At 61.9% G+C, this 12,287-nt stretch overlaps 1 protein-coding gene across 1 annotated transcript in view; it reads right to left on the bottom strand.

The window, feature by feature from the left end:
• The window catches only part of MYO15A (myosin XVA), a 50,544-nt gene that overhangs the window by 35,458 nt on the left and 2,799 nt on the right, over positions 1-12,287 (bottom strand). The window contains exons 3-14 of the mRNA XM_007448418.1: positions 11,405-12,262; positions 9,356-9,438; positions 8,756-8,819; positions 8,061-8,170; positions 7,588-7,662; positions 7,370-7,460; positions 3,490-3,593; positions 3,331-3,394; positions 2,353-2,466; positions 1,660-1,821; positions 711-824; positions 64-122 (exon numbers count right to left, since the gene is read on the bottom strand). Coding sequence (XP_007448480.1) covers positions 64-122; positions 711-824; positions 1,660-1,821; positions 2,353-2,466; positions 3,331-3,394; positions 3,490-3,593; positions 7,370-7,460; positions 7,588-7,662; positions 8,061-8,170; positions 8,756-8,819; positions 9,356-9,438; positions 11,405-12,262 — 1,898 coding nt within the window. The remainder of the gene's footprint in view (positions 1-63; positions 123-710; positions 825-1,659; positions 1,822-2,352; positions 2,467-3,330; positions 3,395-3,489; positions 3,594-7,369; positions 7,461-7,587; positions 7,663-8,060; positions 8,171-8,755; positions 8,820-9,355; positions 9,439-11,404; positions 12,263-12,287) is intronic.

Below are 12,287 nucleotides of genomic sequence, written 5' to 3'. Positions count from 1 at the left end.
GGGGGGGGCAGGCACAGTGAGGGGGCGGGGGACCTGGGGCTCAGGCGGGAGGTGTGGCCTCACCTGGCATCCACGGCGCTCTCCACGGTCAGAGGGGTGAAGATCTTCTCTCGCATTGTCTCCTGCGGGGGATGCAGCCCCTGAGTGACAGCGGGTTGGCCACCACCTCCAGAAAGTCCCCAGAGGACTGGGGGTGGGGGGCGTGGGGAGGGGAGCCGGGGAGATGGTGTGACTTGTCTCAGGCACGAAGTCAGCCAGGGGCGGGACAGACACCCTCGTCCCCCCTTCTGCCTGGCTTGCTGGTGGGACGAGGGCTGCCGGTCTGAGGGGGAGACAGAGGCAGAAGCAGACACAATGGTGACATCAGCCTGGGGAGGGGGGAGGGCAGGGGTGTGGGAGATACTGGCCCAGCCAGGGGTCAGGGACGGCTCCCTGGAGCAGAGGGTACCTGTGTGGGGCTTGAGGATCAGTAGGCGTGAAAAAGGGAACAGCATTCCAGGCAGAGGAAACAACCTATGCAAAGGCCCGGAGACTGGTGCCAAATGCCTTTGGGGTCTGAGGTTTACCCACCTCTGGGCCAGACCCAGAAGATGGACAGGTTGGGGAGGTGGGGGAGAGGGGCAGGGGGCCCACACAGGACGGGGCACAAAGCAGCTCCATCCAGGGCTGGCAGGAGGCTTCGAGAGCATACCCCGCACCCAGGGACTCACGGTCACTTTGAAGGTGATGGCCTTCTGCAGGCCCTCGGGGGAGACCTGCAGCAGCTCGGCCACGGCCTGGATCTCCCGGGCACTCACCACTGAGGCAACCTCCTGTGCGTCTGTCTGCAAAACACACACAGGAGTGCATTTGGAGCTAAATAAACTTTTTATATGAGTTCCTATAAAAAAACAGAAACAAGCGAGAACAGCCAGGAAAATTCTCAAACAGAAGAGCAGTACAGGGGTCCCTGGAGATGATAAAACATAAAGTTAGAATAATTAAAACACTGTGGGGACAGACACATAGTTCGTAAACAGATCAACGAAGCACGATAAAAAAGTCAGGAATTAGACACAAACGTACACAGGAATTCTCAGTACGGGATAAATACGTATTTCTCAAGTTGGGAGACTGAATCACTATCTAAACAAAAAAAACAAGATCCCTACCTTGTACCTTACTAGAATAAATTCCTGATGAACCAGAGACTTAAATGTTAAAAAAATAATCACAGAAACCATAGAAGATCTTCAAACAACTATAGGTTCAGGCTTTTATAATTTTAGAGAGTTAGATCTCTAAAATGATAAAAAGTCTAAAATTTCTATAAGACTTGATAAATGAAATACCTGAAACTAATTTTTTAAATCTGCAGAGCAAAAAACCCCACCAAAAACCGAAACAGCAAAAAACCCTTGTAAACAATCAAAATGTAAATGATAAACCAGAAAATATATTTGCAATTCATCCTAGAGACAAAGGTCTGAATCCCTTAACGTGTATAAAAAGCTCTCATACGTCAATTAGGAAAAGATGAACAACCCCAAAGTGGAGAAAAAGACCAAATGATCTGTGCTTCTGGCTGTGAGCCGGCGGTATTGCAGCCACAGTTCTTCAGCCTCCAGAGGACTCCCATGTCCCGAGGGAGTGGGCCGTGCGGCCGTGGTGTCCCCTTACCTCATACTTCTCAAAGTACACGTTGCCCAGGTGCAGGATGGAGGCCAGGATGCGGAAGATGCTGTCCTGGTCCTCGGCGCTGAAGCCCAGCACCTCCATGGCGGCCAGCAGCCGGCGGAAGTCGTCCGCGTCACTCTTCCCGGAGATCTCACAGTTCCCACCCTGGGCGAGGGCAGGGCAGGGGTCGGGGACCCTGGCTGGGGGCCAGGAGCCCTCAAGGTCCCTGCTCTGCCCCGGTCTGCAGCGTGGCCGGATATCCCAGTTCTCCTTCCACTCCCGAGGGCCGGAGGCTCCGAGCGGGCACCGCACACCAGGCCCTGTGCTGAGGGTTTCGTGTACATTTCCCTCTTCTAATCCTCACACACCCCTGCAAAGCGGGACCGTGCTGTCCCCATTTTACAGACGACGAAAGTGAGGCTCTGGAAGGAAGTGTAGTCGCTCCAGGCCACTTAGTTCTATTCTAGGCTCCAGAAAAACAAAGAATCAGGTCGGCTTCCCCTACCCTGGCCTTGGACCCCAAAGACACCTGTCCCCCTTGCCACGGTGAGACATCGCCAAGTCCAAACTCACCCTCCCAAACCTCCATCACCTTCGCTGGCCATCAGGACGCCACAACTTGGCTCTCTCGGCCCACGCGGAGTGATGGGGGGAGGGGACCAGGCCAAGGGCCCTCAGACACCTGCTGGCTCTCACCTGGTTCAAGTAGTAGTAGGTCTCGGCCTCCTGCAGGCTGAAGGCCTGCCGGAGCTGGGCGGGCAGCCCAGCCAGCAGCTCATAGAAGATGTGGTAGTTCCTCTCGTTTTTGGCCTGTGGAGTGGGTTGGAGGCTGCAGAGGGGGGAGCCGCCGACCTAGGTGACCCCCGGACACACATACAAGCCCAGCTATGCCCACAGATACAAGTACACACACGGGCCTCAGGTGAGACCGGTGCCCCTGTGACGAGTGAGCCCCAGCCTGGCACTGGCGGGGGGTTGGGGGGACCCTGGTGTGGTGGTGGGGCGGGGCTTTCGGCAGGATTTAACTCTGCTTGGAGAAATGAGAGAAAGGTGGCCCTTTTCACATGTGTACCAGCTATACAAGCCTCTGCACACGTGTGTCCACGGACCAGACGTGTACTCGCACGGCCAGCCAGGGTGGTGGGCACAGACTGTGGCCAGGCCTCAAGCCAGGCCCTTGGGACACAAAGGGGAACACGGCAGACAGAAGCCCCTGGCCTCGTGGGAGCCCACCTGCTGGCCAGGGGAGACAGACCCTCAGCAGAGCACCCGTGAGTGGCAAGAAGCGCTCTGCAGAGAAACAACGCAGCCAAGGGGGTGGGCAGTGATGGGGGGCGGGAGGGGGCTGCATTTCTTCACCGGGGCCGCTTCCCTGGGGCGTGACCTTCAGCGAAGACTTGGAGGAGGTGAGGGGTTCGGCCACGCAGCTGTCTGCGGGAAGAGTGCTCCGGATAGAAGGAACAGGCGCTGCGAAGGCCTTGTGGCAGGATGGGGCCAGGTGTGCCTCAGGGCCAAGGACGGGGCACGGGGGAGGGGAGGAGGTGCCGCCACAGGCACACGCGCGCCCGCACACGCACATACACGCGCGCACAGCCCGAGCCTCGTCCATCAGCTCGGCCAGGTGCCAGGCTCAGAGGGTCTGCACGCCCCACACCCGACCCCATCCTGACACACCTGAAACACGATCCTGGATTTCTCGAGCAGGTACTGCGAGGTTATGGCACCAGAAATCACGCTCCTGGGGAGGGAGCAGAGTCAGCTACGCTGGGCACCGTGCACGCAAGGCCCCGGGGGGCGGGGGGGGGGTGGTGGGGCTCCACCGCGGCCACTCACCCTTCCAGAAAGATCTCCACAAACTTCCCAAAGCGGCTGGAGTTGTCATTCCTGACAGTTTTGGCGTTACCGAAGGACTCCAGGAGGGGCGTGGCCTCCAGGATCTTATTGGGGAAATGGGGAAAACCAGTAGCAGAAAACTCTGGGCTCAAGCCTGGGGCTAATAAAATTCTTTTGAAACTCGTCTTAAGTATACATGACTTAAAATAGGTAACAATATAAAACTTAGTTCAAAAACGACTCTTTTAAAAGATATATATTGTGAGCATGCAGTAATTTGGTAAATGAAAGAAAAGTTTATCTTAAAGGAAAAATATACTTGACCCGGAGGGAGTGGCCGAGCCCTCCGGGCCCGCAGGCAGGCAGGAGAGCCGCCAGCTGAGAGCAGACCCAGAGCCTCAGAGCCCCAGGTGTCTGGGCTCGGGGACCGTGGCGTGGCCCGAGGTGGGGGGTCTGCTGGGCCTTCCTGCCAAAGGGCTCTGGGGGTGTTCTTGCCCCCCTCCCCAGCCACCACCGGCCGTGAGCCACCCAGCCTCCTGGAAAGGCCTACCTGCCCCGCCTGGCTCCCTCCAGGGGTCCTCTGCAACCCTCGGGAGGTCCCGTCCCCCACCCCCGGCTCCCACCCCTCGGGCTCCAGGCCCTGCACAGCCCAGCCCCATCTCCTGTCCCCTCCCCACTCTGCCCAGCACTGCAGTCCCCTGACTGTGCCCGCGCCAGCCTCTGGGCACTGGCGCTCTGCCTCCCTGCAGCCCTCAGCCCTTCGTATGTCCATGTCTCTCGCTAGAGCGTCAGCCCAACAGGCAGGACTCTGTGCGCACACGCCTGGTGTTCAGCACCCACACAGGACCTGGCAGTAGGAGGCTCTCAACAAACACCTGCTGGGGGGGGGGGACCTCCCTGGTGGGCCAGGGTTTAATCCCTGGTCAGGGAGCTAAGATCCCACCGGCCTCATGGCACAGTCACAAAAAAAAAAAAAAAGGAGAAAAAAGAAACTTCCCTGGGGGTCCAGTGGTTGGACTCCATGCTTCCACTGCAGGGGGTGCGGGTTCCATCCCTGGCTGGGGAACTAAGATCCCCACGTGCTGCACTATGCGGCCAAAACAAAAAAAAAAAAAAAAAAATCTGCTAAATGGATGAAATGGGGGATAGCATTTTACGACAGCAGAGCCCAGGGTGTTGTAGCTAATCACAGCACCCACTTATTAAGCACCTACTGCATGCCAGACCTTTTGCCCCAATTAACAGCACCGTTAACAATCCTACGAGGTAGGTGCTAATATCGCCCTTGCTTACAGATCAGGAAACTGAGGCTGGGAGAGGTGAGGCAGCGTGCACGGGACTCCAGGGTCGGAAAGAGCGAGGGCCCACAGCACCACAGCCCATGCTCAGTGCTGTAAGCAGTGCTTTCTCTGGCTGCATCATTTCCTCAGGATAAACTCTTAGAGGAGAAATAGGGGGCCCGGTGTGCACAGAAATGATACACGTTACCTTGGGGACGGCGCCAGGTCCCCCCACCTGCTCACCCACAGTGTCGCTCAGTCCCAGAAATACTGTGCCCACCGTACAGAGGAGTGGACTAAAGCCCAGAGAGGCACAGGGGCCAGCCTGGGGGTGCTTAGGGAGTCAGGGTCCGCCTGTCCCTTAGTCTGGGTGCCCCTTGTGGGCACCTGGGGGTGGGTTCTCTCCTCTAGTGCCCAGCACAGGGCAGGGCACATGGCCAGGGGTGGGAATATCTGGCCCCGTGGGGCCGTCCAGCCCAACCCACAGGTGCGCCGGTGCCTGTGCCCCGGGCTGAGCAGCATTCAGCCACCCCGAGCCCCTACCCCAGGGAACCCTTGTCTCGTTCCCAGCCCAGAGGTGGAGCCTGTGGCCCAGACCTCGGCTGATCAAGGCACGCCTGGGTCCAGTGAGGACGCATGGCCAAAACCATTCCAACAAGAGGGAGCCCTGAGACTTCCTGGCCCGGTAGGCAGTGTGGGCCGTGGTGCTGTGGCATCATCGTGCTGACCACGGGAGAGAGATGAGGACGATGTCCAAACGTGCGGGAGGGTGGAGCCGAGACAAGGGACGTTGTCTAAGACCCTGGACCCAGCCTTGCCTGAAACTGACCCTAGACCCAGACCGTCCGATTGCAGAAGCGGGCTCAACAGCGGCCAGGAGGTGAGTCCACAGTCACCCCAGCCAGCAGGCACATCTTCACAGCTCCTCTCTGCCCGGCCAACCCCTCAGACCCAGCCACGTCCCGCGCCTCCGCCATCCTCCCCGACCCCTGCCAAGACAGCCCCCCGCCATGAATCTCAGACCCCAGCCCCTCCACCCCGTCACTCTGGGACACTGGACAAGTCACTGCCCTCCCAGGCCTCAGTTTTCCAGCTCCCAGGGCTGCCGCAAGGCTCTGGCGCTGACAGAGCGAAAGGTTCCCCGCACACAGCGGGTGCCTGACACACACGGCTGCCTGCCTACGCAGCCAGTCCTCCCAGGAGTCTACTCTTCGAGGCTTGACCCCCGGCCTGGAGCAAAGGGATGATCTGGTTGGCCTCCAGGAGACCCAGGCTGGGATGAGAGGGGCTGGCAGGCCAAGGTCGGTATCAGAAGTGGCCTGCCAGGAGGTGACCTCTCCTGACCACAAAGCCTGGGCTGACCCCCCTCCTCACCGAGGGCCCAGCAGCCCCTGCCCAGTGCCCCCAGATCACCTGCAGAGGTCGCCACCAGCTAGGACACTGTGGCCACTGCAAACCTCTGGAGGGGTGGGCCAGAGCTTGAGCTTCACGTTCCGGAGTCTGAGCTGGCGGGCCTCGGCCTCTGCCCCACCTCCCCTGAGCTCCAGGCTCCTGGCACATCTACCGTCTCCCACCACCTGTGCGTGGATGCCCCGCAAAGCCTCAAGAGCACCAGCATCCTCTCTCCATATCCTGCCCCTCAGCTGCTGGCTGCTCCTGTGACTCAGGCCGGATGCCTGGGGCCAGCTTGGGCGTCCCCTCTTACAGCCCCGTCTGGTCCCTCACCAAGTCCTGGAACCGCACCCAGGCCAGCTGTGCTCAGCAACCCCACTGTCACCTCTCTGGTTCGAGCCACCATCCTCCCTCGCCTGGACCACATGCTGCCCCTCTGCCGACCCAGCACACCACACCTGCTGGACCCCAGGGCCTTTGCACCTGCTCTTCCCCAGATGTCTGCAGGCCCCACTGCCTTGCCTTCTCAGCAGGACCTGCCCTGACCCCCACGCCTGAAATCGCAATCCCCAACATGCCCCATCCTCCCCCCTACGCTTCCCTACAACTTACCCCTTTTTTCACACACACAGAGGTTACCTGCCTGCTTTTTTCCTTTCTGTTTCCCACACTAGAACAAAACTCCCACAAGATGGGAACATTTATCAGACTGTGCTCCTGCTGCCTGCTCCCCAGAGCCTAGCCTGGGCCTGGCACACAGCAGGTCCTCGGGAAACCGTTACGGAGGTTCTGACGTTCTTGGGTTCAGAGAGCTCAGCTCTCTAGGCAAAGCTCCAATGCTGCAGACCCCAGCCAGGCCTTCTCAGTGCCCCAGCCTCTCCTGACCCTACACTGGCCATCACACACGTTCGGGCCTGTCCTGCCTCTTTCACGACCATGAATGTGAGGCCAGGCGGGAGGAGTGGACGACGCCCCCTGCCCATGTGGCCTCTGCTGGGGCCGCCCCAGGGGGCTGGAACGCAGAGCTGCAGGGGAAGGCAAGCAGGAGAGAACTCCCGGGAGGGGAGGCAGCAAGAGCGCCAAGTCCTCCGAGGCCTCTCTGTGTAGCCCGGGGCTCGGCCGCCCATCCGCCAAGTGGGGCCACAGAGCCTTGCCTCTCGAGGAGCACGAGGGGCGCTGGGCTGAGGGTCCTGGGGGGACAGACGCACCTGCCGTGTGACGCCCCGTTTCTGGTTCATGGCCGCCAGGTAGCGCAGAATGAGCTTCGTGGCCTCAGTTTTTCCAGAGCCGCTCTCTCCACTGACCGGGCAGAGGGGCAGAGTGAGCTCCAGCCTGTTCACGGCCTCTCCTGGGCGCTCTCCTGACCCCACCGTGACACAGGAAGACACGGGCAGGCAGGCCGGCCGCCAGCCCCTCCGCTGCTCACCTGATGATTATGCACTGGTTCTGTTTGGCATCGAGCATTTTGGCGAAGGCGAGATTTGCAATTGCAAAGAGGTGCCTGGAGAGACAGGCCACAGGCGTTCCTGGGCCAGGCCCTGCTGGGGCTCCCAAACCTCCCAGGGGATGGGCAGGGGGACATCTCTGCCTAGCCGAGCAGCCAATCCTGCCGTACCCCATCCTCGGGGAATGCTCCCCACAAGGCTCCCCACCCAGGTCTGAGCCACAGTGGCCTCCAGCCCCCAGGGGGCTGTGGCCAGGCTCAGGGAGAGGCTGCTGGGCTCCCCACCGCCACCCACCACCCACGGCTGAGGGGCAACCAGGGATTTGCCAAGCTCAGACAGGAACCCAGGAGACCCCGGGGAGGCCCCTCCCCCAGCCCGACTTGCCAAGCTCAGACAGACAGGAACCCAGGAGACCCCGGGGGGGGGCCCCTCCCCCAGCCCTGGAGACACTCACGGGGAATTCTCGGCCAGGGCCCGCCCTCTGTACTGCTGCACCTGCTCCAGCCCGTAGATCCCAAACATCCGGTACGGGTTCACCGACACCAGGATGCTGCCGATGTACGTCTGCCGGGCAGACGGTGGCCTCAGGGCCCGTCTGTGTCCCTCCCTCCCCCATTCCTGGGAGCCGGGATCCCTGTTTCATGGGGACAGACGTCTGGCTGCCTGGCCCTGGTGTCTGCACCCTGGGCCCCCAGACAGCTTGATGGGTCGTGCGCTCCGGTTGTGGAGTGTCAGGCACTGAACCAGGCTGAGGCTGGGAGGAGGGTGGAGCACACAGCGCCCCACAGCCACGATCCCACAACGGTGCCTGCTTCCTTCATTCATAGTTGGGGCCCGCCCCCTGACCGTCTCCCCCCGGGCCCCAGGTGTATGGCTCCCATGACTCTGGAAGCTTTACCCATCAGGTCCCTGGTGGGGGTCACACACTTCTGGGTTCCCTGTCTCCAGGCCTCTAAGACTCTATGTTTTAGGACTTTGGATTATAGCGCTCCCGGCTCTCGAATGCTGTGCTCAAATAGTAGAAACTCCAGGGTTCAAACCACATGCCACAAGTCTGGGGCGAGCAGGAGAAATCCACGCTTCCCACTGCAGCCCCAGGAGGCAGCTGCCCCCAGACCCAAGCCCAGGGGGGTCAGCCCCAGGCCTTACGTAGATGAGGTTCCGTTCAAATCTGGTCTTAAGGTTGGCCAGCACAGTGGTCTCCTGGAGGTCTCTGCGAGGAGATGGAGAGAGGCAGTCAGGGCCCACCTTCCCCTCAGGGTAGGGCCTTGGTCAGAAAAGCCTGCGTTCAAGTCCCGTCTCTGACACCAACCAACTGTGAGGCCTTGAGCAAGTTACTTAACCTCTCTGTGCCTCAGTTTTTCTATCCATCCAATGGGTATGATAATCACTGTTCCCACCTCGCTGGGGTGGGAGATGCTCTCAGGTAGCAAACGTGAAGGCTGTCACTGTGATTGGATAATGACATTGACCAGCACGACCCTCACGTCTGAGGCACCTCCGATGTGCCAGCACCCTCACACCAACAGCCACTCCACAGCATCCTGTGGGCGACAAACTGAGGCAGAGAGGCTGAGGGTTTGCCCAGGTCCCAGCTAATAAACGCCGGAGCTGGGGTCTGGACCCAGCCCATCTGAATTACCGGGCCTTTGTGACACTGCCTGAGCCTCGCCTAACAGGGGAGGAAGCAGGCTCTGAAAATGTTCCAGGAGGTGAGGGACCACTCACCGACCCGCCACCCCCACTCACTCCAGCTGCGTCATGTCCTCCACGCCGTCCTCCCGGCGCTGCTCACGGAACCGTGTGGACGGCAGGTTGCGGATGGAGTGCATCTGGGGGAGACAGACTGTGGTCAGCCAGCCAGAGGGTGCCTGCGCGTGGCCCCCCGGCTTGCACACGGCCAGGACCCACTGCCGTGTGGAGGAGGGAGCCCTGAGGCCGGGCCGGCCGGGTCCTGTGGGCTGTCTGCCTCGGAACACAATGCTTAATTCCCAGGGACACGGCCGGCCTCAGCGCTGCCCGTCTTCCCGAGGGCCCTGCCAGGGGCTGAGCACACGCACGGGGGCACTGCTCCCTCTGCCTGGCCGGAAGGCCTCCCACCTCACGTTCTCCCAGGCTGAACCCCAGGTCTGCCTATGTGACAACTAGGAGAACATCCGCATCTGGTGGGTGCCTGGGGCCTCCGGAAGGACCAGGACTTTCGCGTCTGGCGCCGCACCCCGTGCCCCGTGCCGGGCAAACGCAGACCCACACGCACAGACCCACAGGCAACGGCGCCTGCAGCCCAGGTGCTCCCACATCCACCCGTGGTCTCGCACGGGGCTTGTGGACGTGCACGCCGGCCTGCGGTGCCTGCCTGGAGGCGCACACAAGTGCAGGCACGTGCTCTCAACGTCCCTTGGACAGGTTCTCGTGTGTCAGGTGTCCCCGCACCTGGTGGTCTCGAGACGAAAGTCCCGATGCCCCCTGTGGGCTGCAGGCCCACTACTGTGCCCTGGTAGTGTGTACACTTGACCCCGCAGATACCACGTCTGCCCGGGCCGTGGCGTATGCACTCACATGCTCTCCTCGTTGAGCTGTGGAGCGCCCGAGCACACGTCCCAGGCCCGCACGTGACCCGTGTGACTGTGAGCACCCTTGTGAGCCCGCCTGCCCTGCCTCTCGGGTCCAGCCTACACCCCTCCCTGAGCGGAGAGGAAAGGGGACACCAGGAGGCAGCCCGCGTGCTAAGTAGGGCACAGCGGGTATCACCCCAGAGGCCCTGGCCTCCCGCCCACCCGCCTGCCCATGTGCGCCAGTGGCCGCAAACCCTGAATAATTCAGCCACTCACGTATTCCAGGGTGAGGAGGGCCCACGCATCCTTGCCCCTCACCCCCGGGCGCTTTGTGCCCCGCTCCTGCAACGCTGCGGCCCACACAGCACGGGGCACCCGCCGTTGGGGCCAGGGCCCCCCCAGCAGCCAGGGCGCCCCGGTCGCCATTGATGGGCCCGTTGGCTGCCTGCTCCACAGGGCACCGTCTGCAGAGGCTGAGAAACGCCCGCCACCCCTGCGTGCCCCGCCCACCCCAGGCGTCCCGGGGGAGGCTCCGGTGACCACCCCCCTCCGCTGAGGGCCACCCGGCACCGGGCTCGTGTTCCGCCGCGAGCATGGCAGCCAGGCACGGGCTTGGCACCCCTCAGAAGGGCTGCCTGCCCCACACCCTACGGGGGCGCAGACAGACTCCTGGCTCAGCCGTGATCCACTGTGTGACCTTCTGGGTCTTCTGTGCAGTAAAGAGGCTGGAAGGTTGGTTCCTGAGCCCTCACCTTTGGACAGTCCAGAACCCCGCAGCCCGGGGGACTGCCCTTAGGCAGGAGCCTCAAAGAGACAGAAGACCCAGTTTGGGGGAGGGCCAGCAGCAGGCAGAAGGAACAGCATGAACGTGAATGCGGGGGTGGGACAGGGTGGGTAGGCAGGGTCTGCAGTTTCGTACTCAGCCAAGATCCCTGCGGGGGGGCTTGGAGTGGACATGCCATCCAGATCGGAGGAGGACAGGACTGCTTGGAGCCCAGGCTGGGACAAGATCCCTTTCTCCAAGTGCCTGGGGGCAGTTTCTGGCATCTCTGTCCTCTGCCTGCCTGTGCCGGGCATCCCCTTGTTCAATCCCCCAGAAGCTCTGTGAGGCTGTTCTCCCCAAGCTACAGATGGGAAGACTGAGGCCCAAGCAGGCAGCAGTTCGCCAAGGTCCCAAGACTGTCTCCTGCCCTGTTTCCCAGGATGGAACCATAAGCCCTCCCTCTAACCTGTGCCCCCGTACCTTATTCCACCAGCCTTTGGGGCCAGCCTTCTCCCCTGGGCCCCCATGGGGCAGGCAGGCAGCTCCAGGGCCCAGGCGGCAGGACGGGGGGCGAGCGTGTACTCGTGTGCAGGGTTGATGGGCCTCCGCCGGCAGCCAGAGGCGGGACCAGAGCAGACTCCAGGTTCTCAGCCTGGGCCCGGGCTCTGGCTCCTGGATGGGAGGCTGCAGGGTAGCAGGACAAGCTCGCTGGAAAGAGCTCAGCTTTTGCACACGAGGCATGACCACAGCAAAACGCCCAGGGCTTGCCTGGAGCCATTCACCAGCCTTGGGCAGGGGTCCTGGGGCCCCAGAGGGTGCCAAGGGAGCTGGGGCCCTGGGCAGTGTCCCCCAGCGGCGCCATGGTGGCCACGTGGCCCTCATCTGGTCAGAGGTGGCCAGCGGGTAGGAGAAGCTGGGCCTCAGTGCCTTCCGCTCTGAGGGGGAATCCTGGGGGGGTGTCAGGGTCGGGGGTTCAGGCTCTGCTGGTGGCTGGGGGTCCTCCGGACAGGCCTCTTCAGGCTCCTTGAGGCTCGGGCTGGCCGATTTGGTCAGCTGTCCAGGCCCTGGGTCGTGATGTCTACCCAGGAGGATACCGGTTGAGTCAGAGGCTGGATCTTCAGGCTGGGGAGCAGGGGATAGCCCTGGGCCCACGTGCTGGAGGAAGGGGTCTGGGGGTACAGCGGCTTGCCTGGAGAAGCCACGGAGGCTGCCTGGGCCTCCCGGCCAGGGCGAGGGTGGCCGCTGGGTGTCAGGCATGTCCACGTCCCAGCTGGGGGCCAGCGGGGGCACTGTCCAGAGCGTCTCCGAGTCCTCGGGCTCGCGCTGGCTCTCGCGGTGCTGAGGGGCAGGGGCAGGGGCGGCG

The sequence above is a fragment of the Lipotes vexillifer genome, unplaced genomic scaffold, assembly GCF_000442215.2.
Source record: "Lipotes vexillifer unplaced genomic scaffold, Lipotes_vexillifer_v1.1 scaffold533, whole genome shotgun sequence".
NCBI lineage: Eukaryota > Metazoa > Chordata > Mammalia > Artiodactyla > Lipotidae > Lipotes > Lipotes vexillifer.
Note: the sequence above shows the minus strand (reverse complement) of the source record. Positions and strands in the feature narration are given on the sequence as shown.